Source organism: Chiloscyllium punctatum, chromosome 30, assembly GCF_047496795.1.
Source record: "Chiloscyllium punctatum isolate Juve2018m chromosome 30, sChiPun1.3, whole genome shotgun sequence".
In the NCBI taxonomy this organism is placed as follows: Eukaryota; Metazoa; Chordata; class Chondrichthyes; order Orectolobiformes; family Hemiscylliidae; genus Chiloscyllium; species Chiloscyllium punctatum.
The window spans coordinates 1,174,424-1,200,450 of record NC_092768.1 but is presented as its reverse complement, the minus strand read 5'-3'; the positions used below and the strand labels follow the sequence as shown (position 1 = coordinate 1,200,450).

Genomic DNA, 26,027 nt, shown 5'->3' with positions numbered 1-26,027 from the left:
GCACGTTCTCCCCATGGGGTCTGCGGGGGTTTCCTTCGGGTGCTCCGGTTTCCTCCCACAGTCACAAAGATGTGCAGCTTAGGGTGGACTGGCCGTGCTAAATTGCCCGTGGCGTTAGGTGAAGGGATAAATGTGGGGGGGGGGGAATGGGGTCTGGGTGGGTTGAGCTTCGGAGGGTCGGTGTGGACTGGTTGGGCCGAAGGGCCTGTTTCCACACTGTAAGTAATCTAATCTAGTAACCATTGACGGCACTGTCTTCAGCTATTAGAGTCCCTTCCTTAAAAACCCTGTGCCTCTCTCTTTGCCTTCAAACCTTTACCTTTCGAGCAGCTATATACAAACACCTTGTTCCTTTCCATCAGTGTCCTGGTTTTATCTGACTATGCTCCAGGGAAGTGCTTTGGGACATTTAAGCCACGTTAGAATTCGCACAAATACAAAATATTGTTGCAATTTTAAACCAACCTGTAGGACGATTACTTACATATATAAACATAAAAGGCAAAGAACGCGCCACAAAGTGCCACTGGCACAAACACAGCAGGAAGTATACTTGATAGTAGATCGGGTGGTGGCTCACATCCTTTACCTGTCAAGACAAAGTTGCATGTAGACCCCCGTGAATATTCATTTTATGACTAGATCAGATTCCCGTCGGTGTGGAAACAGGCCCTTCGGCCCAACCAGTCCCCGCCGACCCGCCGGAGAGCAACCCACCCAGACCCATTCCCCTCTGACTAATGCACCGAACGCTACGGGCAATTTCTCACGGCCGATTCGCCTGGCCAGAACATCTTTGGACTATGGGAGGGAACCAGAGGAAACCCACACAGACACAGGGAGAACGTGCAAACTCCACACAGACAGTTGCCCGAGAGCGGGAATTGAACCCGGGTCCCTGGTGCCTTGCGGCAGCAGCGCAAACCACCGAGCCACCGTCCGATCTGCGGACCACTTGTAATTTCGAACTAATGATAAGAAGTTCCAAATGTCATGACACAGCAGTGAACCCTTCTATTAATTAAACCAAACACCCAGAAAAGCTCACCTCGCCTTGTAATCTGTTAAAATATGATTGACAGAAAACTCTCAACTTCAACTATTTAAAGAAAAAATATCAATTTTATTCTTTAACTCTAAAATGAACATTAAACAAGAACTATTTACAACTTCAAGCCTCCTCGGTCTTAAAGATTTGTTATCTACCTCCCACTCTATAACAATATACTGATCTGAGAAAGTGCCTATTAAATTTACAGTAACTCAATGTTCAAATCCAGACAGTGGTGCCAATCTCCTATCGTCTTCTGCTGCACCGATTTTTCATATGAAAGAAGATACCTTTCAGAGCGTTTTCAGAGAGTCTGTCTGAAAATGGCCAATGTCCAAAATACCTGCTTTTCAATCCTCCAAAACATCGGATCATCTCACTGGTTCAATGTTGTCAAAACAGTAAAATTCAAATTCGAGTGGGTTTTCGTATCTTGGGGGATAACTTAAACGGCTTGGTTAAATTCGAACCACTGAAAAAACCGCGAGGTCATCGGAGTTGCAGCCCAAAATGTTAAATCTTCCAATGTTCCGACAGACCTGTGTTCAAGTCCTACCTGTTCCAGAGGTGTATGGTTTCATCGAGGAACAGTGCGGTTCAGTAGAATATCTGCACCACAGGGTGGATGCGCAGTTTCAGTCGTGACTTTGAAAGGACGTTGAATAAGGATTTAAAAAGGAGGAATTTGCAGGACCCTGGGAAAGGACCAGGCAGTGAGTCTAACTGGGTGGCTCTTTGAAAGGGCTAGCACAGGAATGATGGCCTGAATGATCTTTACAAACCAAAGGCTTCAAATATTTGTTGTGTTTATCGATTCACTTTGGAGCCGACAGTCAGTTGACTTGCTCTGCAGACATTGGGGGATAGACTGGTTACAGCACAGAAGAGGCCATTCGGCCCAAGCTGTCTGTCCCGATGCTGCTGTTCAGAGAGAATTTTAATAGGTTTCACCCTGTAGTCCACGGGTCTGGGACAGCATGTATTACCCATCTCTGATTCCCCAGGAGGAAGTGCCTGTGGGTTCCTTGTGGAACATTGCAATCCACCGAATGTAGTGAATCCCACTGGTAGCGAATGGATGGTATAATTCCAAAGCACAGGTGACAGTGTTCCCATATGTTCGCTACCTTGCTCTCCCAAGATGGTACATAGAACATAGAACATAGAACATAGAACAATACAGCACAGAACAGGCCCTTCGGCCCACGATGTTGTGCCGAACTTCTATCCTAGATTAAGCACCCATCCATGTACCTATCCAAATGCCGCTTAAAGGTCGCCAATGAATCTGACTCTACCACTCCCTCGGGCAGCGCATTCCATGCCCCCACCACTCTCTGGGTAAAGAACCCACCCCTGACATCTCCCCTATACCTTCCACCCTTCACCTTAAATTTATGTCCCCTTGTAATACTCTGTTGTACCCGGGGAAAAAGTTTCTGACTGTCTACTCTATCTATTCCTCTGATCATCTTATAAACCTCTATCAAGTCACCCCTCATCCTTCGCCGTTCCAATGAGAAAAGGCCGAGAACTCTCAACCTATCCTCGTACGACCTACTCTCCATTCCAGGCAACATCCTGGTAAATCTTCTCTGCACCCTCTCCAAAGCTTCCACATCTTTCCTAAAGTGAGGCGACCAGAACTGTACACAGTACTCCAAATGTGGCCTAACCAAAGTCCTGTACAGCTGCAACATCACCTCACGACTCTTGAATTCAATCCCTCTGCTAATGAACGATAATACTCCATAGGCCTTCTTACAAACTCTATCCACCTGAGTGGCAACCTTCAAAGATCTATGTACATAGACCCCAAGATCCCTCTGTTTCTCCACCTGACCAAGAACCCTAGCGTTAACCCTGTATTCTACATTCTTATTTGTCCTTCCAAAATGGACAACCTCACACTTGGCAGGGTTGAACTCCATCTGCCACTCCTCAGCCCAGCTCTGCATCATATCTAAGTCCCTTTGCAGCCGACAACAGCCCTCCTCACTATCCACAACTCCACCAATCTTCGTATCGTCTGCAAATTTACTGACCCACCCTTCGACTCCCTCATCTAAGTCATTAATAAAAATTACAAACAGCAGAGGACCCAGAACTGATCCCTGCGGAACTCCACTTGTAACTGGACTCCATGCTGAATATTTACCATCTACCACCACTCTCTGACTTCGACCGGTTAGCCAGTTTTCTATCCAATTGGCCAAATTTCCCTCTATCCCATGCCTCCTGACTTTCCGCATAAGCCTACCATGGAGAACCTTATCAAATGCCTTACTAAAATCCATGTACACTACATCCACTGCTCTACCCTCATCCACATGCTTGGTCACCTCCTCGAAGAATTCAATAAGACTTGTAAGGCAAGACCTACCCTTCACAAATCCGTGCTGGCTGTCCCTAATCAAGCAGTGCCGTTCCAGATACTCGTAAATCCTATCCCTCAGTACCCTTTCCATTACTTTGCCTACCACAGAAGTAAGACTAACTGGCCTGTAATTCCCCGGGGTTATCCCTATTCCCTTTTTTGAACAGGGGCACAACATTCGCTACTCTCCAGTCCCCTGGTACCACCCCAGTTGCCACTGAAGACGAGAAGATCATTGCCAACGGTACTGCAATTTCCTCTCTTGCTTCCCACATAATCCTAGGATATATCCCGTCAGGCCCGGGGACTTGTCTATCCTCAAGTTGTTCAAAATGTCCAACACATCTTCCTTCCTAACAGGTATCTCTTCTAGCTTATCAGTCCGTTTCACACTCTCCTCTTCAACAATACGGTCCCTCTCGTTCGTAAATACTGAAGAGAAGTACTTGTTCAAGACCTCTCCTATCTCTTCCGACTCAATACACAGTCTCCCACTACTGTCCTTGATCGGACCTACCCTCGTTCTCGTCATTCTCAGGTTTCTCACATACGCATAGGGGCCACAGGGTTTGGACAGAGCCTGATCGTGGAGATACTACTGTCACTGTGAGTCAGTGTTGGAGCGGGTGGGTGGGTTGGCTCCTTTATCCACTTCAAGCTTCTCCAGTGTTGTTGGGGCTGCACCAGGCAAGGGTGTGGTGTTCCGTCGCAGTCCTCCTGGCTTGTGCCTTGGTGCGCAGGCCGTGGGGAGTCAGGATGTGGGTTGTCCATTGCAGAATTCCAGCTCCTCACCTGCCCCCGGTATTTCATCCAGGAAGCAGAGTTGTTTTTGCATGATGAAGTTGAAAGCGTGCACTGTACCCGGAAGAGAGAGTGAAACCTTCGCCAGCTTCTGTCACACCACAGAGTGGGGACCAGGGGGCTGCTGGGAAGGCAAATTTCACATTTAAATGAATAGGTTCACACCCATCTGCCATTTCGGGTCTCAACAGCAGGCTTCTGGAACATAACCCAGCAACCTATGGGGACACGATTGTACAATTATGAAGGGAATCGATAAGAGAAGCAAGGGGTGGGGGGGGGTGTTGTTTCCACTGGTAGGGAGGTGAAACTAGAACCAGGGGCCACAGCCTCAAAATAAGAGGGAACAGGTTGAGGACTGAGCTGGGGAGGAACCTCTTCACCCAGAGGGATGTGAATCCATGTGGAAGGCCCTGCCCAGTGAAACAGTTGAAGCTGTCTCGATGAATGTTTTTATAAGCAAAGATAGGTTTTGAACAGTGAAGGATTAAGGGTTAGGGTGAGGGAGTGGGTAAGTGAGCCGAGTCCACGAGAAAGATCGGCCCTGACCTTATTTTGGGGCGGCATGGTGGCTCACATCGCCAGGGTCCCAGGTTCGATCCCAGCCTCGGGCGACCGTCTGCGTGGAGTTTGCACATTCTCCCCCCCATGTCTGCGTGGATTTCATCCGGGTGCTCCGGTTTCCTCCCACAGCCCGAAGATGTGCAGGTTCGGGGGTGAATTGGCCGGGCTGAATTGCCCCGTAGTGCTAGGCGCATTAGTCAGAGGGAAGTGGCCCGGGTGGGTTGCTCTTCGGAGGGTCGGAGTGGACTGGTTGGGCCGAAGGGCCTGTTTCCACACTGTAGGGAATCTAATCTAATCTATTGAATGGTGGAGCAGGCTGGAGGGACCGAATGGCCTACTCCTGCTCTTGGTTCTTATGTTCTCCTTGAGCAAAGTTTGCTTTTGTCCTTTTTCTTCTTTTGGCGAGTGTCTGGTGTCTACATTCCACCAATGAAGCAACACTGAACTCGACTCGACGTCAAAACACTCTCCTTTCACTCAGTGATGCATTAACCAGGCAGACAGACTCCCATGTGTTCCCAGCAGCATTCCCGCCTCCCAACTGGGGAACGGCTGGTGACACTGGCTGGACCTTGGGAATAAGACACAAAGTTCTCACCCGAGGTTTGCTGAAAAAACTCAAACGGGTTTGCGTTGCGGTGAATCAGGATGAACTTGCAAGGCGAGGACGCTGTTCAGTTGCGAGTGAATTTTGATTGGTGGAACTATTGCCCGACTGTTGTAGAATAGATTAGGTTCCTTACAGTATGGAAACGGGTCATTTGGCCCAACAAGTCCACAACTGACCCTCCGAACAGTAACCCACCTCAGACCCATTCCCCTGCCCTATATTTACCCCTGACTCATGCAGCTAACAATATGGGCAATTTAGCAGGGCCAATTCACCCCTGACCTGCACACCTTTGGACTGTGGGAGGAAACCGGAGCACCCGGAGGAAACCCACGCAGACACGGGGGAGAACGTGCAAACTTCCCACAGACAGTCGCCCGAGGCTGGGATCGAACCTGGGTCCCCTGGCGCTGTGAGGCAGCAGTACTAACCACTGAACCACCATGCCATCATTGACCTTCCGTCCATTAGCGTGTTGAATTTTGTGACAGATAAGGACAGCCAAATTAGAATCCAATTGAACTTCCCTTTCACTAGTAACTCTTCAGTTTTTAGAAAACACACAGCGAACACATTATCTCATGGATTGACTGGATTCTGGAGACTCCCCCGTACGGGGCAAACAGACCAAGTTTACTGAGTCACAATCTCTCTGAATTCTGAATTCATGGTCTTCTCTTCATGTGGATTGGTCTCGAATTGTCGCTTAAAGTTGCTACTCTTGTACCAATGATGCTCCTTTAACAGGGTTATTTGTCCTCGGATGATTTCAAGCGGGGTTGTAAAAGGCAGAGGTCTCGATCTGTCTGGGAAAAGGGACGTTGCCAATGGCTAACAGATACTGCCTAAGGCAATAATCAGGCAAAAAGCTTTTGGGTCGTTTTTTTTTAAAAAGCACTGGTACAATGAAAGGGGGAGTGCCCAGTTCAGGGTTTTTTTCCTCCTGGGTGGGTTTTGGGATTTTAAACAAGCAGCCTGTTCGAAACGACTGGTCAAAGAAAGCTGCTGGGAGAAAAAGGTTCCCTGATTCAACAGATGCCCCTCTCTAACGTCTCTCTTGTAAAAACTTGTGTTTGAACTTCCCTTTTTTGCCAGGGGGTGTGTTTATGTGGGTGATGGGGGGGGGGCGACACGGAAATTTGGAACAGCTCCGTTGTTCGCTGGTTTTAAAATAGGTGATATTCTAAGTTCTGTTTTCCTTGTGTTTCACTCAGTGGTGTGGAAATAAACGGTTTTTACTTGAAGCCGATTGGTTTGACCAGCTGCATCCCTCCTGGGAATATTCACCTGACATCTACCTGAAACAACTTGAAAAGTTAGGGCCTGGGCTGGTCCATGACACTCTTGGGATCTCCAAGGTGCTTCTCCCGGTCTTCCAGACTGTTCAATGCAATTATCTCCTGCACATGACCCTTGTAGATGTGAGCTCTATCGGAGAGAGACGTCTGTGCACAGGAGACATCCGTGCCCATGATGCCTCTTATCAACCTTATTTTATCCCCTTTTGCCATCACGGGGGTTGAATAAAATTTAGCATCATGCACTTACCTGGTCAGGATCAGGATTTACTGCTTCCTTTCACAGCAAGCTGAGGGAGTGTTGGCATAATTTCCCATCATGCTTCTTGAGCCTCCATTGTTAGCCACAGTTACCCATGCAGATCACACAATGTAGGGCTTATGGTGGCAAGCAGAAGTTCAGATGTTCAGAGTAGGCAGAATACTCGCTCGCTGCCCCCCCCACCAGCCGACATTAGATATGATTTTGCAATTGGGACAGCACTTGCTAGATAACCCTAAGCTGTACTAAGAATAGCCCTGAGATGTACTAAAGCAGCCAAGTGAAGATCATCAGTCAGGCTCACAATGTCACTCACCTATACGTACAAAAAAACCACATTTATTCACAGGTAGGACCCTCTTCATACACTGCACGTTTTTTTTTCAACTAAGTAACACCTTTGGGATTGGGAAGTCTCTGGTGCATTGTCCTTGGCAAAGCCAGGCCGGACTAGAATCAAACAGACTTTGCAATGAGGCCTCATTATGGCTTTCGGAATTTGGTGATCACTTTTTAAAAAAATCACTGAACACTCACCGGCTTGTTTTGCAATTTCAGCAAGCAGAATCGCTGATGCACAGACAACAACGAGCCCACAGATTGGAGTTACTGCATCCACCGTAACACGGCAAACTGGTGAAATATGGAATAAGAGTCACAGAGAGAACAGACACAGACACCCCCATATACACACACACATACACACCCCCCCCAAACACACACACCCGCCCCCTCCCCCCCCCCACACACACACACCCATATACACACACACATACACACCCCCCCAAACACACACACCCGCCCCCTCCCCCCCCCACACACACACCCATATACACACACACATACACACCCCCCCAAACACACACACCCGCCCCCTCCCCCCCCCCACACACACACCCATATACACACACACATACACCCCCCCAAACACACACACCCGCCCCCTCCCCCCCCAACACACACACACCCATACACACACAAACATACACCCCCCCCCAAACACACACACCCGCCCCCTCCCCCCCCCACACACACACACCCATATACACACACACACATACACCCCCCCCAAACACACACACACCCATATACACACACACACACCCATATACACACATACATACACCCCCCCAAACACACACACACCCATATACACACACACACACACCCCCAAACACACACACACCCATATACACACACACATACACCCCCCCCCAAACACACACACCTGCCACCCCCACACACACACACACACACCCATATACACACCCACACACCCACCCCCCCAAACACACACACCCGCCCCCTCCCCCCCCAACACACACACACCCATACACACACAAACATACACCCCCCCCCAAACACACACACCCGCCCCCTCCCCCCCCACACACACACACCCATATACACACACACATACACCCCCCCCAAACACACACACACCCATATACACACACACACACCCATATACACACACACATACACCCCCCCAAACACACACACACCCATATACACACACACACCCATATACACACACACACATACACCCCCCCCCAAACACACACACACCCATATACACACACACATACACCCCCCCAAACACACACACCTGCCACCCCCACACACACACACACACACCCATATACACACCCACACACCCACCCCCCAAACACACACACCCGCCCCCCCCCACACACACACATATACACACACCCCCCAAACACACACACCTGCCCCCCCATACACACACACCCATATACACATACACACACACCACACCCCACCCCCCCCAAACACACACACCCACCCCCCCCCCCACACACACACATACACACACACATACACACCCCCCCCAAACACACACACCCGCCCCCTCCACCCCCACACACACACCCATATACACACCCCCCCCAAACACACACACCCGCCCCCCCCCACACACACACACATACACACACACCCACCCCCCCCAAACACACACACCCGCCCGCCCCCCCCCACACACACACACACACACACACACACCCACACACACACACACTCACACACACACACACAGACACACACACACACACACCCGCCCCACACACACACACACACACACACACACACACACACACCCGCCCCACACACACACACACACACACACACACACACACACACACACACACACCCGCCCCACACACACACCCGCCCCACACACACACACACCCGCCCCACACACACACACACACACACACACACACACACCCGCCCCACACACACACACACACACACACACACACACACCCGCCCCACACACACACACACACACACACACACACACACACACACAATTAGATTACTTACAGTGTGGAAACAGGCCCTTCGGCCCAACAAGTCCACACCGCCCCGCCGAAGCGTAACCCACCCATACCCCTACATCTACATTTACCCCTGCACATCTTTGGACTGTGGGAGGAAACCAGAGCACCCCGAGGAAACCCACACAGACACGGGGAGAACGTGCAAACTCCACACAGTCAGTCGCCCTGAGGCAGGAATTGAACCCGGGTCCCTGGCGCAGTGAGGCAACAGTGCTAACCACTGTGCCACTGTGCCGCCCCACACCCCCCCACACACACACACACACCCGCCCCACACACAGACACACACACACACCCGCCCCACACACACACACACACACAGACACACACACACACACACACCCGCCCCACACACACACACACCCGCCCCACACACACACACACACACAGACACACACACACACACACACCCGCCCCACACACACACACACCCGCCCCACACACACACACACACACACACACACACACACACCCGCCCACATACACACACCCGCCCCCCACACACACACACACACACACACACCCGCCCACACACACACACACACACACACACACACACACACACACACACTCACACACACACACACAGACACACACACACCACACACACACACCCGCCCCACACACACACACACACACACACACACACACACACCCGCCCCACACACACACACACACACACACACACACACACACACACCCGCCCCACACACACACACACCCGCCCCACACACACACACACACACACACACACACACACCCGCCCCACACACACACACACACACACACACACACACACACACACACACCCGCCCCACACACACACACACACACACACACACACACCCGCCCCACACACACACACACACCCGCCCCACACACACACACACACCCGCCCCACACACACACCCGCCCCACACACACACACACCCGCCCCACACACACACACACACACACACACACACCCGCCCCACACACACACACAGACACACACACACACACACACCCGCCCCACACACACACACACACACAGACACACACACACACACACACCCGCCCCACACACACACACACACAGACACACACACACCCGCCCCCACCCGCCCCACACACACACACACACAGACACACACACACCCGCCCCACATACACACACCCGCCCCACACACACACACACCCGCCCCACACACACACACACACACACACACACACACACACACACACACACACACACACACACACACACAATTAGATTACTTACAGTGTGGAAACAGGCCCTTCGGCCCAACAAGTCCACACCGCCCCGCCGAAGCGTAACCCACCCATACCCCTACATCTACATTTACCCCTTACCTAACACTATGGGACAATTTAGCACGGCCAATTCACCTGGCCTGCACATCTTTGGACTGTGGGAGGAAACCAGAGCACCCCGAGGAAACCCACGCAGACACGGGGAGAACGTGCAAACTCCACACAGTCAGTCGCCTGAGGCGGGAATTGAACCCGGGTCCCTGGCGCAGTGAGGCAACAGTGCTAACCACTGTGCCACTGTGCCGCCCCACACCCCCCCACACACACACACACACCCGCCCCACACACAGACACACACACACACCCGCCCCACACACACACACACACACAGACACACACACACACACACACCCGCCCCACACACACACACACCCGCCCCACACACACACACACACACAGACACACACACACACACACACCCGCCCCACACACACACACACCCGCCCCACACACACACACACACACACACACACACACACACACACCCGCCCCACATACACACACCCGCCCCCCACACACACACACACACACACACACCCGCCCCACACACACACACACACACACACACACACACACACACTCACACACACACACACAGACACACACACACACACACACACACCCGCCCCACACACACACACACACACACACACACCCGCCCCACACACACACACACACACACACACACACACACACACACCCGCCCCACACACACACACACACACACACACACACACACCCGCCCCACACACACACACACACCCGCCCCACACACACACACACACACACACCCGCCCCACACACACACCCGCCCCACACACACACACACCCACCCCACACACACACACACACACACACACACCCGCCCCACACACACACACACACACACACACACACACACACACACACTCACACACACACACCCGCCCCACACACACACACACACCCGCCCCACACACACACACACACACACACACACACACACACACCCGCCCCACACACACACACACACACACACACACACACCCGCCCCACACACACACACACACCCGCCCCACACACACACACACACACACACACCCGCCCCACACACACACCCGCCCCACACACACACACACCCGCCCCACACACACACACACACACACACACCCGCCCCACACACACACACAGACACACACACACACACACACCCGCCCCACACACACACACACACACAGACACACACACACACACACACCCGCCCCACACACACACACACACACAGACACACACACACACACACACCCGCCCCACATACACACACCCGCCCCACACACACACACACCCGCCCCACACACACACACACACACACTCACACACACACACACACACAGACACACACACACACACACACCCGCCCCACACACACACACACACACACACACACAGACACACACACACACACACCCGCCCCACACACACACACACCCGCCCCACACACACACACACCCGCCACACACACACACACACCCGCCCCACACACACACACACACACAGACACACACACACACACACACACCCGCCCCACATACACACACCCGCCCCACACACACACACACCCGCCCCACACACACACACACACCCGCCCCACACACACACACACACACACACACACACCCGCCCCACACACATACACACACCCGCCCCACACACACACACACACACACACACACCCGCCCCACACACACACCCGCCCCACACACACACACACACCCGCCCCACACACACACACACACACACACACACACACCCGCCCCACACACACACACACACACACCCGCCCCACACACACACACACACACACCCACCCCCCCCACACACACACACACCCGCCCCACACACACACACACACCCGCCCCACACACACACACACACACCCGCCGCCCCCACACACACACACACACCCACCCCACACACACACACACACACACCCGCCCCACACACACACACACCCGCCTCACACACACACACACACCCACCCCACACACACACACACACACACACCCGCCCCACACACACACACCCGCCCCACACATACACACACACACCCGCCCCACATACACACACCCGCCCCCCACACACACACACACACACACACACCCGCCCCACACACACACACACACACACACACCCGCCCCACATACACACACCCGCCCCCCCCACACACACACACACACACACCCGCCCCACACACACACACACACACACACACACCCGCCCCACACACACACACCCGCCCCACACACACACACACACACACACCCGCCCCACACACACACACACACACACCCGCCCCACACACACACACCCGCCCCACACACACACACACACACCCGCCCCACACACACACACACACACACCCGCCCCACACACACACACACACCCGCCCCACACACACACACACACCCGCCCCACACACACACACACACACACCCGCCCCACACACACACACCCGCGCCACACACACACACACACACACACCCGCCCCACACACACACACACACCCGCCCCACACACACACACACACCCGCCCCACACACACACACACACACACACACACACACCCGCCCCACATACACACACCCGCCCCACACACACACACCCGCCCCACACACACACCCGCCCCACACACACACACACACCCGCCCCACACACACACACACACACACACACACACACACACCCGCCCCACACACACACACACACCCGCCCCACACACACACACACACCCGCCCCACACACACACACACACCCGCCCCACACACACACACACACACACCCGCCCCACATACACACACCCGCCCCACACACACACACACACACACACCCGCCCCACACACACACACCCGCTCCACACACACACACACACACACACACCCGCCCCACACACACACACACACACACCCGCCCCACACACACACACACACACACCCACCCCATACACACACACACACACCCGCCTCACACACACACACACACACCCGCCCCACACACACACACACACACCCACCCCACACACACACCCGCCCCACACACACACCCGCCCCACACACACACCCGCCCCACACACACACACCCCCAAACCCCCACACACACACACACACAGAGCCCGCCCCACACACACTCCCCCACCACACACACACACCCGCCCCACACACACACACCCGCCCCCCACACACACACACACACCCGCCCCACACACACACACACAACCGCCCCACACACACACACACCCGCCCCACACACACACACTCCCCTCCACACACACACACACACACTCCCCTCCACACACACACACACTCCCCTCCACACACACACACACACTCCCCTCCACACACACACACACACACTCCCCTCCACACACACACACACACTCCCCTCCACACACACACACACTCCCCTCCACACACACACACACTCCCCTCCACACACACACACACACTCCCCTCCACACACACACACACTCCCCTCCACACACACACACACACTCCCCTCCACACACACACACACACTCCCCTCCACACACCCGCCCCCCCCACACACACCCGCCCCCCACACACACACCCGCCCCCCACACACACACCCGCCCCCACACACACACACACCCGCCCCACACACACACACACCCGCCCCACACACACACACACACCCGCCCCCCACACACACACACCCGCCCCCCACACACACACACCCGCACCCCACACACACACCCGCCCCACACACACACACACACACCCGCCCCACACACACACACACACACACACCCGCCCCACACACACACACCCGCCCCCCACACACACACACACCCGCCCCACACACACACACCCGCCCCTCCACACACACACACACTCCCTTCCACACACACCCACCCGCCCCACACACCCACACCCACTCTCACATACACACACACCCGCCCCACACACACACACCCGCCCCACACACACACACCCGCCCCACACACACACACACACCCGCCCCACACACACACACACACACACTCACACACACACAGAGCCCGCCCCACACACACACACACCCGCCCTCCACACACACACCCGCCCCACACACACACACACACCCGCCCCACACACACACACACACCCGCCCCACACACACACACACACACACCCGCCCCACACACACACACCCGCGCCACACACACACACACACACACCCGCCCCACACACACACACACACCCGCCCCACACACACACACACACCCGCCCCACACACACACACACACACACACACACACCCGCCCCACATACACACACCCGCCCCACACACACACACCCGCCCCACACACACACCCGCCCCACACACACACACACACCCGCCCCACACACACACACACACACACACACACACACACACCCGCCCCACACACACACACACACCCGCCCCACACACACACACACACCCGCCCCACACACACACACACACACCCGCCCCACACACACACACACACCCGCCCCACACACACACACACACACACCCGCCCCACATACACACACCCGCCCCACACACACACACACACACACACCCGCCCCACACACACACACCCGCTCCACACACACACACACACACACACACACCCGCCCCACACACACACACACACACACCCGCCCCACACACACACACACACACACCCACCCCATACACACACACACACACCCGCCTCACACACACACACACACACCCGCCCCACACACACACACACACACCCACCCCACACACACACCCGCCCCACACACACACCCGCCCCACACACACACCCGCCCCACACACACACACCCCCAAACCCCCACACACACACACACACAGAGCCCGCCCCACACACACTCCCCCACCACACACACACACCCGCCCCACACACACACACCCGCCCCCCACACACACACACACACCCGCCCCACACACACACACACAACCGCCCCACACACACACACACCCGCCCCACACACACACACTCCCCTCCACACACACACACACACACTCCCCTCCACACACACACACACTCCCCTCCACACACACACACACACTCCCCTCCACACACACACACACACACTCCCCTCCACACACACACACACACTCCCCTCCACACACACACACACTCCCCTCCACACACACACACACTCCCCTCCACACACACACACACACTCCCCTCCACACACACACACACACTCCCCTCCACACACACACACACACTCCCCTCCACACACCCGCCCCCCCCACACACACCCGCCCCCCACACACACACCCGCCCCCACACACACACACACCCGCCCCACACACACACACACCCGCCCCACACACACACACACCCGCCCCCCACACACACACACCCGCCCCCCACACACACACACCCGCACCCCACACACACACCCGCCCCACACACACACACACACACCCGCCCCACACACACACACACACACACACCCGCCCCACACACACACACCCGCCCCCCACACACACACACACCCGCCCCACACACACACACCCGCCCCTCCACACACACACACACTCCCTTCCACACACACCCACCCGCCCCACACACCCACACCCACTCTCACATACACACACACCCGCCCCACACACACACACCCGCCCCACACACACACACCCGCCCCACACACACACACACACCCGCCCCACACACACACACACACACAGAGCCCGCCCCACACACACTCCCCCACAACACACACACACACCCGCCCTCCACACACACACCCGCCCCACACACACACACACACACACCCGCCCCACACACACCCGCCCCACACACACCCGCCCCACACACACACACACCCGCCCCACACACACACCCACCCGCCCCACACACCCACACCCACTCTCACATACACACACACCCGCCCCACACACACACACACACGCCCCACACACACACCCCCCCGCCCCACACACACACACCCGCCCCAAAGACACACACCCCCGCCCCACACACACACACACCCGCCCCACACACACACACACCCGCCCCACACACACACACTCCCCTCCACACACACACACACTCCCCTCCACACACACACACACTCCCCCACCACACACACACACACCCGCCCCCCACACACACACACCCGCCCCCCCACACACACACCCGCCCCACACACACACACACACCCGCCCCACACACACACCCGCCCCACACACACACACACACGCCGCACACACACACACCCGCCCCACACACACACACCCGCCCCACACACACACACCCGCCCCACACACACACACCCCCGCCCCACACACACACACCCGCCCCACACACACACACCCCCGCCCCACACACACACACCCGCCCCACACACACACACCCGCCCCACACACACACACCCCCGCCCCACACACACACACACGCCGCACACACACACACCCGCCCCCCCACACACACACCCGCCCCACACACACACACACACCCGCCCCACACACACCCGCCCCACACACACACACCCGCCCCACACACACACACACACCCGCCCCACACACACACACCCGCCCCACACACACACACACGCCGCACACACACACACACCCGCCCCACACACACACACACACACACACACACACACACACACACACCCGCCCCACACACACACACCCCCGCCCCACACACACACCCCCGCCCCACACACACACACCCGCCCCACACACACACACCCCCGCCCCACACACACACACCCGCCCCACACACACACACCCGCCCCACACACACACACCTGCCCCACACACACACACTCCCCTCCACACACACACACTCCCCTCCACACACACACACACTCCCCTCCACACACACACACACTCCCCTCCACACACACACACACTCCCCTCCACACACACACACACCCGCCCCCCACACACACCCCCGCCCCCCCCCACACACACACACCCGCCCCACACACACACACACACACCCGCCGCACACACACACACACAACCGCCCCCCACACACACACACCCGCCCCACACACACACACTCCCCTCCACACACACACACTCCCCTCCACACACACACACACACTCCCCTCCACACACACACACACTCCCCTCCACACACACACACACACTCCCCTCCACACACACACACACACTCCCCTCCACACACACACACACTCCCCTCCACACACACACACACTCCCCTCCACACACACACACACACTCCCCTCCACACACACACACACACTCCCCTCCACACACACACACACTCCCCTCCACACACACACACACACTCCCCTCCACACACACACACACACACTCCCCTCCACACACCCACTCTCACTTACACACACCCACTCTCACTCACGCACACACACACCCGCCCCCCCCACACACACCCGCCCCCCACACACACACCCGCCCCCCACACACACACACCCGCCCCACACACACACACCCGCCCCACACACACACACCCACCCGCCCCACACACCCACACCCACTCTCACATACACACACACCCGCCCCACACACACACACCCGCCCCATACACACACACACACCCGCCCCACACACACACCCGCCCCACACACACACACACACACACACTCACACACACACAGAGCCCGCCCCACACACACTCCCCCACCACACACACACACACACACCCGCCCCCCACACACACACCCGCCCCCCCCACACACACACACCCGCCCCACACACACCCGCCCCACACACACCCGCCCCACACACACACACACACACCCGCCCCACACACACACACACACCCGCCCCATACACACACACACGCCCCACACACACACACACGCCCCACACACACACACACCCGCCCCACACACACACACCCCCGCCCCACACACACACACACCCGCCCCACACACACACACACCCGCCCCACACACACACACACCCGCCCCACACACACACACTCCCCTCCACACACACACACTCCCCTCCACACACACACACACTCCCCTCCACACACACACACACTCCCCTCCACACACACACACACCCCCCTCCACACACACACACACTCCCCTCCACACACACACACTCCCCTCCACACACACACACACTCCCCTCCACACACACACACACTCCCCCACCACACACACACACACCCACCCCCCCACACACACACCCGCCCCACACACACACACACACCCGCCCCACACACACCCGCCCCACACACACACCCGCCCCACACACACACACACACGCCGCACACACACACACCCGCCCCACACACACACACCCCCGCCCCACACACACACACCCGCCCCACACACACACACCCCCGCCCCACACACACACACACGCCGCACACACACACACCCGCCCCCCCACACACACACCCGCCCCACACACACACACACACCCGCCCCACACACACCCGCCCCACACACACACACCCGCCCCACACACACACACACACCCGCCCCACACACACACACACACACCCGCCCCACACACACACACACACACCACACACACACACACACACCCGCCCCACACACACCCGCCCCACACACACACACCCGCCCCACACACACACACACACCCGCCCCACACACACACACACACACCCGCCCCACACACACACACACACACCACACACACACACACACACCCGCCCCACACACACCCGCCCCACACACACACACCCGCCCCACACACACACACACACCCGCCCCACACACACACACACACACCCGCCCCACACACACACACACGCCGCACACACACACACACCCGCCCCACACACACACACCCCCGCCCCACACACACACACCCCCGCCCCACACACACACACCCGCCCCACACACACACACCCCCGCCCCACACACACACACCCGCCCCACACACACACACCCGCCCCACACACACACACCTGCCCCACACACACACACTCCCCTCCACACACACACACTCCCCTCCACACACACACACACTCCCCTCCACACACACACACACACTCCCCTCCACACACACACACTCCCCTCCACACACACACACATACTCCCCTCCACACACACACACACTCCCCTCCACACACACACACACTCCCCTCCACACACACACACACACACTCCCCTCCACACACCCACTCTCACTCACACACACCCACTCTCACTCACGCACACACACACCCGCCCCCCCCACACACACCCGCCCCCCACACACACACCAGCCCCCCACACACACACACCCGCCCCACACACACACACCCGCCCCACACACACACACCCACCCGCCCCACACACCCACACCCACTCTCACATACACACACACCCGCCCCACACACACACACCCGCCCCATACACACACACACACCCGCCCCACACACACACCCGCCCCACACACACACACACACACTCACACACACACAGAGCCCGCCCCACACACACTCCCCCACCACACACACACACACACACCCGCCCCCCACACACACACCCGCCCCCCCCACACACACACACCCGCCCCACACACACCCGCCCCACACACACCCGCCCCACACACACACACACACACCCGCCCCACACACACACACACACCCGCCCCACACACACACACACGCCCCACACACACACACACGCCCCACACACACACACACCCGCCCCACACACACACACCCCCGCCCCACACACACACACACCCGCCCCACACACACACACACCCGCCCCACACACACACACACCCGCCCCACACACACACACTCCCCTCCACACACACACACTCCCCTCCACACACACACACACTCCCCTCCACACACACACACACTCCCCTCCACACACACACACACCCCCCTCCACACACACACACACTCCCCTCCACACACACACACACCCGCCCCCCACACACACACACCCGCCCCCCCACACACACACACACACCCGCCCCACACACACACACACACCCGCCCCACACACACACACACACCCGCCCCACACACACACACACACCCGCCCCACACACACACACTCCCCTCCACACACACACACTCCCCTCCACACACACACACACTCCCCTCCACACACACACACACTCCCCTCCACACACACACACTCCCCTCCACACACACACACACTCCCCTCCACACACACACACTCCCATCCACACACACACACTCCCCTCCACACACACACACACTCCCCTCCACACACACACACACACTCCCCTCCACACACACACACACTCCCCTCCACACACACACACACTCCCCTCCACACACACACACACACACTCCCCTCCACACACCCACTCTCACTCACACACACCCACTCTCACTCACACACACACACACCCGCCCCCCACACACACACCCGCCCCCCACACACACACCCGCCCCCCACACACACACACCCGCCCCACACACACACACACACACCCGCCCACCACACACACACACACGCCCCCCACACACATACACCCGCCCCCCACACACACACCCGCCCCCCACACACACACACCCGCCCCCCACACACACCCGCCCCCCACACACACACACACCCGCCCCCCACACACACCCGCCCTCCACACACACACACACCCGCCCCCCCCACACACACACCCACACACACCCAGACCCCCGCCCCACACACAGACACTCTCCCCCCCCCACACACACACCCACACCCCCGCCCCACACACACACCCACACCCCCGCCCCACATACACACACACTCCCCCCCACACACACACACACAACCGCCCCACACACACACACACTCCCCTCCACACACACACACACTCCCCTCCACACACACACACACTCCCCTCCACACACACAGACACTCTCCACCACACACACACACACACTCCCCTCCACACACACACCCGCCCCCCACACGCACACCCGCCCCCCACACACACACCCGCCCCCCACACACACACACCCGCCCCCCCCACACACACACCCGCCCCACACACACACACCCGCCCCACACACACACACCCGCCCCACACATACACACACACACCCGCCCCCCCACACACACACCCGCCCCCCCCACACACACACCCGCCCCCCAAACACACCCGCCCCCCACACACACCCGCCCCCCCACATACACACACACCCGTCCCCCACACACACACACCCACACACACCCACACCCCCGCCCCACACACACACCCACACCCCCGCCCCACACACACACACACACACACTCCCCCCCCACACACCCGCCACACACACACTACCACACACACTACCCCACACACCCGCCACACACACACTACCCCACACACACACACCCCCGTCCCCCACACACACACACACCCCTGCCCCACACACACACCCCTGCCCCACACACACACCCCTGCACCACACACACACCCCTGCCCCACACACACACACACCCCTGCCCCACACACACACACCCCCTCCGTCCCACACACACACACCCCCTCCGTCCCACACACACACACACACATACACACACCCCCCCGCCCCACACACACATACACACACACACCCGCCCCACACACACATACACACACCCCCGCCCCACACACACACACATACACACACACCCCCGCCCCACACACACACCCCAGCACCCCCCCCACACACACACACACACACCCCCGCCCCACACACACACCCCGTCCCACACACACACACACATACACACACACCCCAGCCCCACACACACATACACCCCCGCCACACAGACACACACCCCAGCCCCACACACACACACTGTCCCACACACATACACACACACCCCCGCCCCCCCCACACACACACACACACACACCCCAGCCCCACACACACACCCCGTCCCACACACACTCACATACACACACACCCCCGCCCCACACACACATACACACACACCCCAGCCCCACACACACATACACCCCCGCCACACAGACACACACCCCAGCCCCACACACACACACTGTCCCACACACATACACACACACCCCCGCCCCACACACACACACCGTCCCACACACACACACACACACCCCAGCCCCACACACATACACACACACCCCCGCCCCACATACACACACAAACCCCCCAGCCCCCCACACTCACACACACACCCCAGCCCCCCACACTCACACACACCCCCTGTCCCACACACACACACCCCCTGTCCCACACACACACATACACACACTCCCTGTCCCACACACACACACACAAACACCCCCTGTCCCACACACACACACAAACACCCCCTGTCCCACACACACACACACACACACACCCTGTCCCACACACACAGACACACACACACCCCCTGTCCCACACACACACACACCCCCTGTCCCACACACACACACCCCCGCCCCACACACACACACACACACACCCGTCCCACACACACACACCCCCTGTCCCACACACACACACACACACACCCCCTGTCCCACACACACACACACACACACACACACACTCCCCCACCCACCGTCCCGCAGACACACACACACACACACACACACACACACACACTCCCCCACCCACCGTCCCACACACACACACACACACACACACTCCCCCACCCACCGTCCCACACACACACACACACACTCCCCCACCCACCGTCCCGCAGACACACACACACACTCCCCCACCCACCGACCCACAGACACACACACACACTCCCCCACCCACCGTCCCACAGACACATACACACACACACTCCCCCACCCACCGTCCCGCAGACACACACACACACTCCCCCACCCACCGTCCCACAGACACACACACACACACACACTCCCCCACCCACCGTCCCACAGACACACACACACACACACTCCCCCACCCACCGTCCCACAGACACACACACACACTCCCCCACCCACCGTCCCGCAGACACACACACACACACACACACACACTCCCCCACCCACCGTCCCACAGACACACACACACACTCCCCCACCCACCGTCCCGCAGACACACACACACACACACTCCCCCACCCACCGTCCCACAGACACACACACACACTCCCCCACCCACCGTCCCACACACACACACACACACACACTCCCCCACCCACCGTCCCACAGACACACACACACACACACACACACTCCCCCACCCACCGTCCCACAGACACACACACACACACACACACTCCCCCACCCACCGTCCCACAGACACACACACACACTCCCCCACCCACTGTCCCGCAGACACACACACACACACACTCCCCCACCCACCGTCCCACACACACACACACACTCCCCCACCCACCGTCCCACAGACACACACACACACACACACACTCCCCCACCCACCGTCCCGCAGACACACACACACACACACACTCCCCCACCCACCGTCCCACACACACACACACACACACACTCCCCCACCCACCGTCCCACAGACACACACACACACTCCCCCACCCACCGTCCCGCAGACACACACACACACACACTCCCCCCCACCCACCGTCCCACAGACACACACACACACTCCCCCACCCATCGTCCCACAGACACACACACACACTCCCCCACCCACCGTCCCACAGACACACACACACACACACACACACACTCCCCCACCCTCCGTCCCACAGACACACACACACACACACTCCCCCACCCACCGTCCCACAGACACACACACACACTCCCCCACCCACCGTCCCGCAGACACACACACACACACACACACACACTCCCCCACCCACCGTCCCGCAGACACACACACACACTCCCCCACCCACCGTCCCACAGACACACACACACACACACACTCCCCCACCCACCGTCCCACAGACACACACACACACACACTCCCCCCACCCACCGTCCCACACACACACACACACACACACTCCCCCACCCACCGTCCCACACACACACACACACACACACTCCCCCACCCACCGTCCCACAGACACACACACACACACACACACACACTCCCCCACCCACCGTCCCACACACACACACACACACACACACTCCCCCACCCACCGTCCCACACACACACACACACACACACACACACTCCCCCACCCACCGTCCCACAGACACACACACACACACACACACACTCCCCCACCCACCGTCCCGCAGACACACACACACACTCCCCCACCCACCGTCCCACACACACACACACACACACACACACACACTCCCCCACCCACCGTCCCACAGACACACACACACACTCCCCCACCCACCGTCCCACAGACACACACACACACTCCCCCACCCACCGTCCCACACACACACACACACACACACTCCCCCACCCACCGTCCCACAGACACACACACACACACACACACACACACTCCCCCACCCACCGTCCCACAGACACACACACACACACACACACACACTCCCCCACCCACCGTCCCACACACACACACACACACACACACACACACTCCCCCACCCACCATCCCACAGACACACACACACACACACACACTCCCCCACCCACCGTCCCGCAGACACACACACACACTCCCCCACCCACCGTCCCACACACACACACACACACACACACACACACTCCCCCACCCACCGTCCCACAGACACACACACACACTCCCCCACCCACCGTCCCACAGACACACACACACACTCCCCCACCCACCGTCCCACAGACACACACACACACACACACTCCCCCACCCACCGTCCCACAGACACACACACACACACACTCCCCCACCCACCGTCCCACAGACACACACACACACTCCCCCACCCACCGTCCCGCAGACACACACACACACTCCCCCACCCACCGTCCCGCAGACACACACACACACACACACACACACTCCCCCACCCACCGTCCCACAGACACACACACACACACTCCCCCACCCACCGTCCCGCAGACACACACACACACTCCCCCACCCACCGTCCCACAGACACACACACACACACACTCCCCCACCCACCGTCCCACAGACACACACACACACACACACTCCCCCACCCACCGTCCCACAGACACACACACACACACACTCCCCCACCCACCGTCCCACAGACACACACACACACTCCCCCACCCACCGACCCACACACACACACACACACACTCCCCCACCCACCGTCCCACAGACACACACACACACACACACTCCCCCACCCACCGTCCCACAGACACACACACACACACACTCCCCCACCCACCGTCCCACAGACACACACACACACACACTCCCCCACCCACCGTCCCACAGACACACACACACACACACTCCCCCACCCACCGTCCCATAGACACACACACACACACTCCCCCACCCACCGTCCCGCAGACAAACACACACACACACACACTCCCCCACCCACCGTCCCATAGACACACACACACACACTCCCCCACCCACCGTCCCA

General features: G+C 58.4%; 1 protein-coding gene across 1 annotated transcript in view; it reads right to left on the bottom strand.

Annotated features, from left to right (window-relative positions):
• Positions 1 to 26,027, bottom strand: part of LOC140455055 (uncharacterized) — a 63,355-nt gene that overhangs the window by 12,107 nt on the left and 25,221 nt on the right. Inside the window, exons 7-8 of the mRNA XM_072549722.1 lie at positions 7,501 to 7,596; positions 485 to 589 (exon numbers count right to left, since the gene is read on the bottom strand). Of these exons, the coding sequence (XP_072405823.1) occupies positions 485 to 589; positions 7,501 to 7,596 (201 nt within the window). The remainder of the gene's footprint in view (positions 1 to 484; positions 590 to 7,500; positions 7,597 to 26,027) is intronic.